This window comes from Pezoporus flaviventris, unplaced genomic scaffold (assembly GCF_033815535.1).
Source record: "Pezoporus flaviventris isolate CSIRO_AGI_PZ_B2104156 unplaced genomic scaffold, CSIRO_AGI_Pfla_v1 ptg000031l, whole genome shotgun sequence".
NCBI classification, from domain to species: Eukaryota; Metazoa; Chordata; class Aves; order Psittaciformes; family Psittacidae; genus Pezoporus; species Pezoporus flaviventris.
This window is the reverse complement of record NW_026892579.1, coordinates 54,135,982-54,151,854: the sequence shown is the minus strand read 5'-3', so window position 1 is coordinate 54,151,854 and position 15,873 is coordinate 54,135,982. Positions and strand designations below refer to the sequence as shown.

Sequence of the window (15,873 nt, the reverse complement as noted above, 5' to 3'; positions counted from 1 at the left end):
GGCTTAAATTGAAATGAATCAACATTAATCTCTAGTTCTCTGATGCACTGTCTTCCCGAAGTCTTGTTCACTTTTCTTTATATACACATGGAAAAAATTCTTGAGTTGTTGCTTGAGTGTAACTTATTTTTGACCAAAAATTATTGCACAGCATTTCCAAGAAGTGTAAAAAGCAAAATAGCTCATCAGCCTATGCCAAGGGACTATTTAGATGCATTTAAATTCCCTTTAGAACCAAGGAACATTTGGTTTCTTTTTAGAGACTGAGGTAAAGGAAGGAGCTCTCAGTTTTCCTGTAGCTGTTGGAAAAGTCTACTTAAGGAAAATGTGGTGGTATTTATTTATTTATTGTGGGATAATCCACTGCTTTGAATTACTGCCATCTACTATATTGCAGGTCAGATTGGCTAGCCAAGAGATAATTAACATGGATACATTCAAGTGTATACAGTGTATTAAGAAATGTACAACCTTGTTCAAAGAACCCTGGCTTTAAATTACTGTTACAAAACCAATTTGGAGCCTAAGATTTGGATACTACTTACAGTGTCCTGTGACTAGTAGACTAGACTAGCCATTCAGCTGTCATCTTTAGAGTCAGAAAATGAGAAAATCAGCAGAACTTCCTGCCGTGTTCAAAAGAATCAATGTTGTCATTGCACTTTCTGTAGAGTGCAAAATTTTGTCCTTCCCTCATGAAACTTATATTAAATGACTGGCATGTGTTTTTTCTATTTCTCACTTACTAGGAAGTGACATTTGGCTTTATATTCTCATATATCCCATCTTTTCCAATTCCAGCTGCTGGGAATAAAATCTCAATCCTTCCCCTTCGAGTGATAGAGTCAGATCTCTCTGTGCAGTGGCACCTACACATTTGAGTTGCCAATGGACGAAATGAGGTCTTTGGAAGCTTTTAGTTCCCCCATTTCTTCAGTTCCTTAACTTGGAAAACTGGATTTTCAGCGTTAGTCCATTTTCTGGCTGAATTCGTTTGTGTAATAATGGGAAGAAAACTTTTGCTTAGAATTGAAACAGTTTTGAAGGGCTGGGATATCAAATATAATCAATTTATGAACTCTCAACAAAGAATAGTTGTTTTGTACAGAAAGCACTGGTGATCACTTGGCAGACCTGTAGTCTTTCCTTGGCTCTGCCAGTTTTTCTGTGCAACATCTAGCAAATGACTTCTCCTTTGCACCTCACTTTCCCATCTTGTAGATAAAGATGAGACCGTTTACAGTGTGTAACTTGCCTGCCTTGCCTGTAAGCTCCTCACAGCAGGGACTATTACTATGCCTATATAAACAAAAGAGGATTTACAAATACATCAAAAAAGATTTTATTTTTATTTTTTTCAAATGTATAATGTGCTATATAATGCTTTAAATCGTCCACAAGCAGTCCTGCATTTGCTAACCCAAGAACTTTGTGTTGTGGAGCCTCATAAGGTTTTTGAGATGTTGCTGCTGTTGAGACGTTGCTCCTATGGAGAAGGGATTCAGCAATTCCATTACTTTCCTTATTTGTCAGCTTGCTTTGAACTCTTGAATATGCTGTTTATTATTTGCTTGGTTTTGTTTGCTGGTTTGCATGGACAGGTTCTGTACTTCCATCTTCGGTGGTGGATGTTCAGACAACAGCAGATTTGAACACTGCAAAAGAGACTTAGTCTCATGTATCAGGAAAATAAAACAACTTTTGCTACAGTATGCAATAATCTTGCTCAAAAATTTCTTGATCAACATTTTCCTGGTAGGAGTGATGTCAGAGTTAATGGCAATGCTGCAAATTCCAGTGTACTGGTGATTGTAAATTCTTTCTGGAAACAGTTGCCAATTAGGGTGAAAAGCAGTTTTTTGTTGAAGGGAAGAAGTCAATGCTAAATGCTAGTGTTTGAAAGGTCTTTCATCCAGTTGTAGAATCATAGAATCATAGAATGGTTAGGGTTGGAAAGGACCTTTAGATCGTCTAGTTCCAACCCCCCTGCCATGGGCAGGGGCACCTCACACTAAACCATCTCACCCAAAATCTCACCAAGTTAATACGGATACTTTTAATTTAGCCTGAGTTTTTTTCGGGCAGGCACTATATCTCTTGTGTTTTGTAGAGGACTGAAAGCATTTTGGCAGTAGATAAATAGTATATGTTTCAGAAGCTGGTGTACAAGTGCAGAGTCCTGTAATGTTCTGACTGTTTTTCAGAGCCCATAAGTTATAAATACATAAAATATTCCTTTTTACATTGCTAGTTGCTAGTCTGATTAGTTTGGCAGGCACTGGGTCTTGGGCAATGTGGAGAGTTTGTCATGAGAAACTTTGGCATGTCTTTTGCCTCCGTGTACTGCATATTGAAGCTGGCATCTAGAAATGATGTGTGGAAGTTACAGATGGATACAGACTGATTCCATCTAGTCTGGCTATTTATTTCTGCCAGCCTTCTGTAATAGGAAGGCAGCTGTGGTCACCTTGGAGAAAACCGTGTGCTTTTCCTCCTTGAACAAAAGGGAAAAAGAAAGGTAGTTATTATCAAGTTGTAGCATCTCTTGTGTTATTCCCATAGCAGTTCTTGTTTAGCTATAAACAAAAAGCCTTCAAAAGGGAAAGAAAAGAAAAAAAAAAAGAAAAAATCAGGGGCTGGATATCCCATGAGATTTGAACTGGAAATGTATTGTTGCTGATTTACTGTTTTACAGAGTAAAGAGAAAATAGTCCCTGCTTTGATCTTCTCTATCCAAGCAGTGAGCTCTGTAGGGAAGGTTTTGGTGTGCAGACTGCTGATTCAAATCTAGCCTGGCTGAGGAGTAACTGAAAGGTGTTTATTATGTGATCTCGGGTCAGCCTGGCTAAAAATACAGCATGACATCTGTTCTTATCAGTATAAATATATGATAAGTACTTGCTGCAAAGGCTTGCCAGGAAATGATTTCTTGGAGCTGGGAGATGGCCTGAGGCTTGCTCCAACCATTTTGCACATCACCCCTGTATGATGGGGCCTCTCTGAGACATGTGATGTGGATCAGGAATTGCATGTGATGCTTGTAAGACCAATGCTCTTTCTTCAGGAAAGTATCTGGGATGTGCTGAGAGAAAGCAGGCCTTTGCCTTGAGGAATTTTGAGTATAGAGATAGAGCTGCATTCCAGCTGGAGAGCACCACTTTTGCCTCCTCTCCCCAAAACCCACCTGCAGCATCCCCATATGTCATACCTGGCATTTATGAAAACGCTGGCTTGCCCAATGGAAATACAGTACTGTTGCAAAAGGTGCATGGCACTGGCAGGGAATGAGATGTTGCATTTCATTTTTCTCTGCAAAAGCAGTTCTTCCCACATGCTTTACCTCTATACCCCTATAATAAAGATTTACCTCTATACCCCTATAATAAAGATTTATTGCTTTTTGATGCATATCCTAAGATGAAAATCTTACACTGCCTTTGCTCTGCTCATTCTGCTCAAGAGAGAATTTCCACTTCTTTAAAGTGTTTGAGGGGTTTGTAAAAAGAATCTGACCTAGTAACAAAGATGAAACTTATTAAGTTGTAAAGAAGTTGAGCTGGGTGGCAAGAAGACTGAGATGAAGCATTCAAACAGTGATCCCTAAATGCTCATTTAGTTGAGTGTGATGAAGAAAAGCTCCATAGTTACCTTATCAAAAGTGGCAGCAGTGCATATGTCCTCCACTTTTGCCACTTGTGTAGTCAAGCACATTTGGGCCTCTGTATGCATTCAGATGCATCTGACTTTATCTCTGTGCAAAACCAGTGATGGGGGTCCTTGCTTGTAATTCTCAGCATACTTCTTTCTGACCTGCTGCTGATACTGATGTTACCCCATGTAAAAGAGAAATAAGTAAATTGATCTTGCAAGGCTACTGAAACAAAGAAAGCATCTTCTATTCAATAAGTGAATATAACAGTAGCAGGAGCAAAGTTATGCTTTAAATGCAGATTCTTTTCCAACCTTTGTCTGAAAAATCTCAGGCAAATTTAACAGAACTACTTTATGCCTCTTATCTCAATCACAGAATCACAAAATGGTTTGGGTTGGAAGGGACCTTAAATAAGCTCATCAAGTTCCAGTCCCCTGCCATGGGCAGGAACACCTTCCACTAGACCAGGTTGCTCCAAGCCCTGTCCAACCTGGCCTTGAACACTGCCAGGGATGGGGCAGCCACAGCTTCTCTGGGCAACCTGTGCCAGGGCATCACGACCCTCACAGTGAAAAATTTCTTCCTAATATCTAATTTAAATCTACAATTAGATTGTTAGGCATCGCTGAGATTTCTGTACTCTCCCTTTTGAAATAAAATTGGCAGGTAGGGAAAGTATACTGCTATGGCAATGCAGTGAAAGGTAATTTCTTGTCCTCTTCTCCCCTGATTCTTTTTTAATCTATTTTTTTTTATTTATTCTTGAAGTGTATTTAAATCCTGGCAACTTGATACTGACCCAGACCCCTACACTGTGCAAGAACTAGAAAGTGTAGGTAAGGAAATTTCCTTGAAATGGCTGATAAATCGGTAATATAGGAAATATTTCACGTGTCAATAAAAGTAAGTAATCCATGTAGGCTCATTAGCTGGGAATTAGGAAGAGGCACCATAGGTTGTGCATGCAAGGCAGAGTTTGTGGGCTTCCCTTCCTGGAGACTTCTGGGTAAGAATTTTAAGTTATTTTGGGCTCTGATACCTAACACTGATGCAGGCCCCTAGCAGTAAGGAAAAAACTCACTGTGCATTTCTGGAAAGGAACACAGCCAAGTGCCTAAATAGCTAATTTCTTGCTTTTTAATTCTAGGAATTTGTTTATTGGTTAAACTTTAAATTCCCTTGACCCTTTTACTCTGTTTTGTATTAAAGAAGCAGTTTTGTTTCACCAACACAGTATGTTTTCATTATTAAATCCTAACTATTCTGAGTAAGTTTGACTACCCAGAGGGATTTGCTTTTTTGGCCCTGCTTTTAGGTGTGCACAGTACTGTATTCCTGGTGTGAGCAGAGCTGCCTGCTTCTCTTGGATCTATACAGGCTAGTTTCGTGCATGAATTCCAGTAGAGCTTAGTATGCTCATGGGATACATATGGTGATTTATCTTGTCATGCAACTGAAGTTTTTTACGTTTTTTTGCACACAAGAACTTTCTTCCCTCCAAAGGAAGTCACTGACCACAAAGCTCTCCTTCAGAACATACCCTGTTTTACGTACTAATGTCCTATACCAGGTTCCCATCCTCACCAAGGGATGTATGAAAGATCAGTCTTTCAGTTTGCTTGATTTATCTTGATTTATTAACTGAGAGACTCTTGTTGAAAGAATCAGTGGTAAGTTTCAAAGGGCCTTTCCTGAAAGTATTTTGCCAAGTCCTGACTCTTGCTTGATGCTTTCCAGCTCAGGATTCTTGAAAAGAAAAATATATCCATAGAAGGGGGACAGAAGAGGAAAGGTGTGATGTTAATTTGCTTTTGGTGACTTTTTCAAGCAACCTAGCTCTTTCGGAGTCCATGTTTGTACAGGTTATGGGGTGTGTTTCTATTGGTGGAGCTACTTCAAGTGTTTACTCAGCTCTTTGGACATGTTGAAATACCTTGGGTATAAATTTACATTTTGCTTCCTGAGACTGATGTACAATTAAAGAGAAACCTTCTGTTTCTCATTTTGTGGCAGAAAAGGTAGCATCATGCCTAAATAAATCCCAGCTGGGGCATAGCTCATCCTTTCCTCTCAATGAAGATAGGACAATTTTTTCAAAGAGGCTGTCAGCTCAGTTATGTCTCCGTTAGATGTCCGTGCTCACCTGATACCTCTCTGGCTTGGAGGTTGGGGATGGGAACTCTAGCTGGTTTTGTGCATCTTCAAGGTGTCTGTGTTTGATAATGCTTTGCTTTTTTAATTTGAATGGTTTCATCATCTGTCTTGTCTTTTTTTTCATGAGCAGGAGTGAGAAAATGAGCATGGTTTTAATCCATTAGGAAACACAATATTTATTATTCTTAGGGGCTACATTAAGCATGAGACCCGCTCCTATGCCAATAGAAGAGCCAGAATGGAGACAGACGCCTCCCCCAGTCACAGCTACCTCTGGGACCTTCAGACTACGGCGAGGCAGTCGGTTCACCTGGAGAAAGGAGTGCCTGGCTGTTATGGAAAGGTATGTCACTCAGGGGGTTTGGAGATGGGCATTTTAAAGCCAGTACAAGTGTCCTTTTTCCTGCTCTGGTGAACACCAGTTTCATTTTTGTGGATGTGTTTTAGCATCTTAAGCCAGTAACAGTGTAGTAATTTGATTTTAGATGGTAGAGTAGGAGGAACCATTTTACTGCTTCTGTTTTAAAAAATGTTATACTCCTTTGGACAATACCTCATTTTTTGTAGCCCCTAAAACATCTTGTCCATAGCTCAGTCTGGGAGCATTGCCATTCAGCTCTTCCTTTGCTTTTGCAGAAACCTTTCCATTTAGCCTAACACAGGCTCTGTCTCAGTGGGGGTCTGTGCATGCTCTTTACATTCTGCATTTCTCCTTTCCCAGTTTACTCATTTGTCCTCGTAATGAGTCATGTTATAGTTGTAACTGGCATTTCTGCACTGCTGTAATTGTTCAGGATGCAAAACTTTGTCTAACAAGCAGTAGATTCCTTGTCCAAAAAGGCTCTTACAACCCTTTTACATGAGCTGGGAACAGTACAGAGCAAAGTGGATCTTTCAAATACATATGCAGAGTGGCAGGTGATCATTAGAGCTCCCAGCCCTTCAGTCCTGCAGAGACGAAGCACTCTGAGTCTGGGCTCCTGGCTGCCTATGTGCTTTGCCTTTCCCTCTCCTTACACTAATGTCTCTTTTGTGGATAATGTCGTATAATAGAAAAGGGCTAGTGAACTCAAATGTAGTTTAGGAATGAATGCTTATTTCTGGTAAGGGCTAAATGGCTGGGAGGAGTTTTATTCCCTCGGAGAGTGTGAGAAACCTCCTTTCCATGGAAGCACCAGATGACTCTGTGTGTGCTATACTCCTCTCTGGTTTGCAACTCCATTGAGTTCTTGGCTAGCGAATTTTTAGGATCTTCTGCCATTTCCATAATGCTTGTCTTTCATTTTGCTTGCACAAGGGCCTCTGGAACTGATCAGAAGCAGGAAAGTGCCTCCATTGCCTAAGCTAAGATCAAAACACTGAGCTCCCTCAGGGACCCAAGCCATTTTACAAACAAGAGGGACATACATCTGTGTGGCCACAGGCTGTCACAGGGTCTTTGCAGGGCTGAGACCAGTAACAAAGTGTTTGTTTCCCTGTTCTGTCCTGGCACTGCACTGATGTTTTCGGCTTTGGCTGAATGTTTCCCCAAAGGAAATAATGTAAATGTTTGAAATCTGTTCTGTTCTGCTTTGCTAGACCCAACTAATGCAAACTCCTGAAGTTTAATAGTGTAGGGGACTGGGTTTTTATGGTGTCCTCCTCCACACAGGTGATACAACGTGCAGTAGGATCTTTAGCACTTTAAAATGCTTATGTGACCCTCCTGATTGCAGTAAGTAAAATGGCAGAACCATTACAGCTTCATGTACCTTCAGGACAGTACCATGACCTTATTAACTCCTCTGTGTGTGAAATACTGAGTTACTCTGAAGTAAAATTAGAGCTTTTGGGGGATGGGTATTTTCCTTCTTGGTTTCTGTCTGGCCTAAAGTATGATAACTGCTGTTATTTGCTGTTTGAATCACGATAGTGCCTTAGACTCCTTTGTGCTAGGTGCTGTGGAAACACAGAGAAGGAGGAGAAAGCTAAGCAAGTGCTCCCTTTCGTCCTTCTCTCTCCTAAAGCCAGTCTCTGCTGTGACACTCTGAAGAAGTCAGGCAACCTGTAATGATTTGGTATGTGTCTGTTAGAAAGGTGTGAGTTTTGATTTTGGATATGGAGAGAAGCAAGTCAATGTGTTGACATTGGAAACCATCCAGTTGTATATACAGATACATAATCACTTGATGTAATTTTTTTGTCATTCTTGGTTTTGTTTGCTGTGTCTTGTGCTCTGCAAGGTCTTTGTTGCTGGGGTTTTCTTCATATTCTGCTGTTTCACGGAGACTTCTGCCACATTGCCTTAATCTTGGCTTTAATATTTATTTGCAAAGCCTTTGCTAGGTCACTGCAAGCACTGGATTTCACAGCCTTGGGTGTGAGTACTGCAAAATGTGGCTGAGGATGTTTACTTGATGCAAGAACACAGTAAACTTGAGCCGTGGTAAAAGCTTTGTGTGACAATAAAACTACACTGGAAAGTAAGTTGGGACTATGGTTGTTTAACTGTTACATTTTAATAAGCCTCGTTGAGCGGTAAGGATGAGCTGTTTTATATTATGAGTTTTGAAAGCGTAGGAGGGCAGCACTCTCTTGTGGGCCTTAGGAAGAAGCTAACTAATTTCACTTACAAGTCACTGGAGTCCTCTAGACTTGTGCTTAATATGACTGATTAACAGCAGCCAGGTTGGAGGTAACCAGACCCCTGGCTGTCTAGCCCAAGCAGATCAGGTTCACTGGATGCCATAGGGTCAGGAATGAGCATTTGGACCAGTGAAATGGTCCAAATTGAATTGACATCGCATGTGGTCTGATGCCATTTATCTGGTAATTTGCGTTTTCTTCTGAAGGATTAAGTTTTGATTGTGAGTGGAAGCATCTTACTCAGTTTAATGGACTATTTTCTTTAATCAATACAAATTTCATTGCATTGTGTTTCTGTGTCCTGCAGCATCTTGATGGTACACCTAGATTTTGGTGCACACAGGGATTTGCAGATATTGGTGAACACAGGGATTTAGGCACCTAGATTTGCGATTCTTATTTTGGAACCTCAGTAAAGTGCTTTCATCTTGGCTTCTAGCTATTCAGCAATGAGAAATAGAGATCCAGAAGGCAATTCTATCCCACTAATGCAACTCCTATGAGGGCTATGTGCTCCTTCTTCTCTGGCTACAAGAGAGGAGCCTTGTGCAATTAGACCTAACTTTTGTGATTTAGTTAAATGCCTGAAGATAAGAGGATTGGATCTAGACCTTAATGGAAACTTGTGTAGGTGGTGCAGAACTGCGTCTTCCTATAAATTCTGAAACATTGGTGTGAAGCTGTATAAAGATACTTTTGGCGAGGATCAGTCTTGGGCTGCTCCATCAGTTAATTCTGGTATGTGCTTCTGACTTTAATTCAGTTGGTAAGAAATGCAGTTGCTAAAAGTCGATGTGTCAAACCAGCTGAGAGCACTTCAAGGAAAGAATCTGAATTTGATTGCAAAAATTAGAGAGGTTTGCTTCTAGGAACAGGCTCTCCAACTGAAAATGCACAGCACCAGTCAGTATTTGGCACATGAACTGAATGAGAAGGGTTGAAGGGCTAGTTTCTCTTTTTTAAAAATATTTAAATAAACAAAAAATCCAGTGCAATTCATTATTGTATTGGTGCCAACCTGTTATAATTAAGATTAGAGTTAGGGTCAGCATGTATACTAAAATGTCTAATGTACGTAAGTGTCTGTGTACAGGGTATGTGTATTAAAGAAACTAATTGGTTTATACTGGATTTCTGGAATGCTGCTTGTGGTTTCTGTAATTCAATTCTCCAGTCTTTACTGCTTTTTTGGAAATTCTCCCAGGGTAGTTTATTAGTTGCTAGGCTTAGATTTTGGACAATAGATTCAGGACTCTTTCTCCCTCTTTCTTTTTTTTCTCTTAAATATCTCTCTGAATATTTATGCTCTGAAGGTTAAGAGGAGCAATAGTTCCAGAAAGTAAAGTTCTATATTTAACTGCAGACTAGGTGTGGTTCAGACAACTGCAGTGCAAGCTCCCTCTCGCTGCTCTTCTAGTGATATCAACCTTGACCTGTTCTCTTCTTGAGCCTCCTGCTCATGAAATATGCTGAGTTTTGTGTGTGGCGGTGATGTCGTGTGGCTTACCCTCCTTTGGGAACAGAGCTAAGACTACAATAGTCCTTTCTGAGGTTAAACTTGAAAGTCTGTTTCTGGTTCAGTTTCATGTTTTTTGTTACGTCTTGCCCCACAGATATTCTTTTTTTCTTTTCTCTGCTTTACTTTTTCTTTTCAACCCCTCTCATTATAATTATGAATTTCAAAAATTCCCATAGGGTTTTCTCTTTTTAATGACACTGTATTGTCTTGTCTATTTTTTTTTTTTCTCCAAATGACTTGTGCTTCTCTTCTCATCATATGTTGGAGTGGAATTTATCTTCTTTTTCAGGGAAAAAAAAGCATACAAGATTGGCAGCAGAATGAATGACTGTATACCTGTTTTAAGGCATTTTTGTTGGGTGCTATTAAAGACTGGAGGGGAAGTCTGAGTGTCGTTTTTTAAGTGTATGCTTTATCGAAAGATTAAATTAAAATAACTGAAAATTCTGCTCTGAATAAAATGAATAATTCATCAGTTGAAAGTATTTCACTTTGTCTAGGGAGCAGGGACTTTGCTTTCTGGTTGAGGGTTATTTGGTTTGATTTTATGGGGCTGTTTTTTTATTTTAATGCTTGTCTGTGTTTTTGAAGCATCCTTTTGTAAGGATGTATTTAAATTAAATCAGACTAGATGATACAGCTACTTAGTATCCCCGTTTCATAGATGGCAAAACAGAGTCAGGCATTCCACTCGGCCTTGTGATCCAAGGCAACTTTATTCGTAAGAGAAATGGGTTTAGATTTCACAAGGTACTGAGGGTTTAGTTTCATGATACAGCTGAGCTGAATTAACAGTTTGTCACCATCTCATTCTTAGGTGTTACCCTGTCTCATTGCCCTTCTCAGTTCCTCCTCCTCAGTTTCCCTACTCCTGCCACCCCGCTTTGTGCCAGATACGTTTCGTGTCTGATGGAAATACCAGCCAGTTCAGCTCGGTTCAGAAAAAAATAAATCCTTTTTATTTCCCCCTGCATTTTACTGAATTGGTTCAGCTTGCTGTGCAACAAGGGTGTGCCAGAACTGGCCCAGGGCATATGACAGGAGTGCACCACTGAGGGCATAGTAAGGGGAAGTTAAACAAAATGAGAAACATTTTTTCCGTGGTGTTTAGTTTTGTTTTTTTCTTTAATCTGCTTGGTTTGTTCTGATTTTGTTTACTTTCAGCTGGATGAGTTCCTGCTTTAGTTAACAGCATGGTCATGCTGACAGTGGTGCTGGCATCGTGGAAGAGGTGTCCTTTGATTTTTGCCATGGAGCGGGAGTGTCTTAAACTGCCAAACTCTTTGTTAAATTTCACCAGGTTGTATGCTTGTTCCGACTTTAAAGTGGAGCCAGGTTGGTGAGGAAAGTTATCTCCCTGCTAAAACCAGTCACTGTTGCGTTTCCATCAGCCGCACACTTACGCTGGGGAATATTTAGCATCATCTACTCTCCTGAAAGAAGCTCCTCCTGCAGTGATTCCAGTGAGGCAGTGCTGGGCTAGGCCGGCAGAGCCCTGTGCATGGTTCTGGCGCTGAGTGATATCAGCCCTGACATGCGTTATTAGAAATTCTTCCGATTGTGAAAGCGCTATTACTGCAGCTCTCCTGAGCGCTGGGGCTTCCACGGCTTCCCTGGGGAAAATGAGAGCTCTATTAGCTCCTGAAATTCAGTTAGGATATTTTCTTAGTTAATTTCATCCCATTACTCTTAGTTATGTCTTCTAGCAGAACCTTAATACTGGCCCCATAGGGGATCTAAGTTTCCTGTGGAAGGCTTTGGAAGAGATTTAAGTTTTGGATTCATTGCGTTTCTCCCTTTTCAGGCTGACAACAGAGCAGGAAGTAATGTCTTTCGGCCCCTTCCATTAGGCTTGTGCATTGTTAGAAACAGAACATCAGTTTATCATCAATGTAACGATGTCCATTGGTTAGTTTGGGAATGCTGCTTGTCTTCTTCAGGTTTGTTTCGTAGCCTGCTGGGAGATAAGGAGTGCTGAGAGTTATGCTCTGCTCTCCTTATGAACATTGCATGGTGTTGCACCTTTCAGTGACTCGCCATTGTCAACTGTAAAATATCTGTCATAGAATCATGGAATGGTTTGAATTGGAGGGGACCTTAAAGCTTATCCAGTTCCAGCCCCCTGCCACGGACAAGGAAACTTTCCACTAGACCAGGTTGCTCCAAGCCCTGTCCAACCTGGCCTTGAGCACTGCCAGAGATGGGGCAGCCACAGCTTCTCTGGGTAACCTGTGCCAGGGACTTAACCACCCTCACAGGGAAGAACTTCTGCCTCAGATCTCATCTCAGTCTCCCCTCTGTGAGGTTAAAGCCATTCCCCCTTGTCCTGTCCCTACATGCCCTTGCCAAAAGCCCCCCCCCCTCCAGCTTTCTTGTTGGCCCCTTGGGGCACTGGGAGCCTGCCTTAAAATCTCCCTGAAGCCTTCTCTTCTCCAGGCTGAAGAAATCTCTGTGCTTGGGAGACTGAGCCAAACCTTAAATAAAGGATGAACAAGGTGTTAAAAGCCTATAACTCCTTGGTTATCAAGGAAGATTGGTGTTAGACATTAGGAGAAACTTCTTAACTTTAGCAATGGTTGAGAGTAAGCAGGCTATCTACAGAAATTATGGAGCATTTCTCAGGAGCAAATTAGCTAAAATCTGTCAGGATGGTTCTGATGTATATTTGATCTTAATGCAGGGGGAAACATCAGGTGGCTACATTATCTTCCAGCTCTATTCTGTCATAAGGTGTTTGTTAGTCAGCAACTTGCAGTGGGAGGTTCAACTTCATTAAGTCCTTTGAGATGTAGGGAGTGTTTTTTTAGGATCTTTGTTTGACATTGGTGCTTGTGAAATGCTTTGCAATCTGTGAGTGCAGGCACTTTGCAAAGGCATTCAGTAAAGTTCAATTTACAATTTAGACCCAGGCAAGATCATCTTATTGTCTGAAAGTTCAAGTGGTTTTGCTCAGGGTCATTGCTGTATGTCTTCAGAAAATGCAAGAGCAGACATTTTATGCTTGCTACACAGTATCTTCCTTATTTTGCATTAGATCAAGCTATGTTCCCTCTTAGACATGCATAATATACAAGTTTCCTATTCTAATCAGCTGTAAGCAAATCCCAGTTGTTTGGCAGATTGCATGCAGTAAAATATAACTCAAGGATGTCAGTCCAGAGTGCTTGCCAGACTCTGGTCTGTGAAGGATCCAGCACTTAATGAGTTATTTTTCTTTTTAGGGAGCTCAGGTGCTTTTTGTATCTTTGTGTCCTCTCTTTCTCTCTTCTAAAATAATAAAAAAAATCTGTGGGAGGAGCATCTCTTTGTGGCACACTCCAGATAAAAATTTTATATCTGCCAAGGTCAAAATAACTGAAATCAACATTTGCAAAAGAGCCTTGTCAATCTGACCTGCAGCACCACTGTCTGGTGAAATAAACCCATATTTTAAGAATAGGAATTATTCTCTAGTCCACATATCCTCCTGCATTTCTCCAGCACCAGCTGAGATACTTCACGGGCCCCATACTTCGGGGTGGCCCTGTGCATGCTTACATGTGCAACATCCAGCTGCCCTGCTTGCCCTTGCAGTGATTTCATGTAGCTGTCCCCAGTGTGTAAACCTGTGTTGGGGCACTGTGTAAGAAGAGAGAGGTGTAGAGTCAACCCCGGTTCAACCTGAGTTCCTGCTACGAAAATTTTTGTGACATGGCAGGTCTGAAAAGCACCGTGAACTATAGGCTTCTTAACATCTGCTAGGTCAGCCTAGTCTAAGAGCAGCTGTTTTGTCCTTGGGTGCCTTTTACAGCTCCATCTTCTGTCCCTGGCAAAATGGCAGACGTGGCAATATGTACCCATACCACACCACCAGTGTGGAATTCTGGCATGTGATTGATGCTTCAATGCTTGGCAATAAGCAAGACTTGTGCCCCGCAGTGCTGCATCCAGTTCTGATGCTCCTGACATAAGAACGACGTGGAGCTGTTGGAGTGAGTCCAGAGGACACCATGGAGGTGCTCTGATGGCTGGAGTACGTCTGCTATGGAGATAGGCTGAGAGAGTTGGGTTTGTTCAGCCTGGAGAAGTCCCTTCCAACCCAAACCATTCCATGATTCTGTGATTAATAACCCAGGTGGTGGTCATGATAATCATGGTGGTGTTTGTTGTTCTTTCTACCTATCCTCTTTGACCTATGACTAGTTCACACATGCCTGGCGACCCTTTGGCTGTGGACAAAAGCTCTTATATCCTGTCGTTTTATTTAAATCCTGCTATTGCAGCTGTGGGTATTCTTATTATTCACATAAACATGTAATTCATTCTAAATTCTGCTAAGGTCTTTGGGGTACTTTGGGAGAATTAATTATGCCTAGTTTTATTTTATATGCTAAAATGTGTTTAAAAAGTTGGAGGTCCCTTTTGCCTGAGTATCATGAGAAAGAAAGAACATCATGTTTACCTTCCCATGATCATTCATCGTATATACTGCTGTCAATGTGCTGCTTATTTATCTCCTCTGAACTAGTCATTCTCTTATCTCTTCTCAGATGGCAAGTCTTCACTTGTCTAATAATATTAATTGTCACTCTTCCATGGATCTTTTTTATTTCTACATTCAATTTTTAGTGACCTAGGGTAGGTGAGTAGGGACAGGAGCAGAACTGATTACCATATTTCCAAGCTGAATATTCCAGTTCATACCGGCAGCAGAGGCTGATTCCTATTGTTCTCTGACCTCCAGCTTCACATCTGGTTTTTGCTGATCACTTCTGTGCATTGATTGAGAATATGTTGGGCTAGTCCACAATGATGTATGCCTTTTTCCTGAGCATTTACAATCAACTTAAGGCCAGTCATGTATATGAGGAGTCCGGATTTGTTCTTTTCCGTCTTCATTACCCTGCTTTTTGCAAAGATAGCAGATAAAGTTCAGTCATGGGAATGTTTAGATAATTGCTGTGAATTTCAAAAATAACAGCTTTATTTGTATCCAATATAAATAATTGACTTTGCAGAATATCATTTAGTGTAACTGTTAACGCCAGTCATTTTAGGTTACAAGTTTGCTGAGCCAAGGGCTTGCATTCTGCTTGTATACAGATCCTGGTGCAGTGGGCTCTCTACAGTCACATTGAGACCTCTGGATACTGCTTGCTGTAAGGAGTGTAAAAGTACAAGTCTAGTGCTGTCGGTTATCTTTCTTTGAGCTTTCTTCTGTGGCAACGCTAGGGTTCTTCCTATGACTGTTCTGTTTAATGTACAGAACCAAATAGTAAAAAAAAGCTCATATTTAGCTACAATGTGATTTTCTTACCTGTTAAAATGAATTCAGGGGGCAGGGAAGGTCATGGCATGCTTGTCATGGAAACTGTGTGAACTGGACCCTGGCACATTGTCTGTATTTTGTAGCTGCTTTATAATGACTATTTATTGTAGGCTGTCTGGAACAAAATTTCTTGATCATATTGCAGCCCAGGTAAAGGTGGTGTGTCTTTGCATGTGCAAGGGTGTAACAGTGGCATTCTACTGTCTCTCTGTACTGAAGGAGCTTGGGAGTGTGCTCACTCAGTGTGATCAGATAAGGGCAAGGTCCTGCACCTGTCTTGGGGCAGTCCCAAGCACAATTCCAAGCACAGGCTGGGCAGAGACTGAATTGAGAGCAGCCGTGAGGAGAATGAGTTGGGGGTGTTGATCGCTGAGAAGCTCAACATGACCCAGCAGCGTGTGCTTGAGCCCAGAAACCATCCGTGTCCTCGGCTGCATCACCAGCAGCATGACCAGCAGGTGGAGGGAGAGGATTCTCCCCCTCTGCTCCACTCTGGTGAGAACTGCCCCTCGACCCTGCAGTCCTGCATCCCACTCTGGGCCCCAAAATAAGAAGCACGTGGAGCTGTTGGAGCAAGTCCAGAGGAGGCCACAAAGGTGCTCCAAGGGCTGGAGC

General features: G+C 41.4%; 1 protein-coding gene across 22 annotated transcripts in view; it reads left to right on the top strand.

The window, feature by feature from the left end:
• HMBOX1 (homeobox containing 1) overlaps positions 1–15,873 on the top strand; it is a 111,865-nt gene that overhangs the window by 73,750 nt on the left and 22,242 nt on the right. For all 22 annotated transcript variants that reach the window (XM_061461128.1, XM_061461134.1, XM_061461139.1 and 19 more), the window contains one exon: positions 5,996–6,149. In XM_061461128.1, the coding sequence (XP_061317112.1) occupies positions 5,996–6,149 (154 nt within the window). The remainder of the gene's footprint in view (positions 1–5,995; positions 6,150–15,873) is intronic.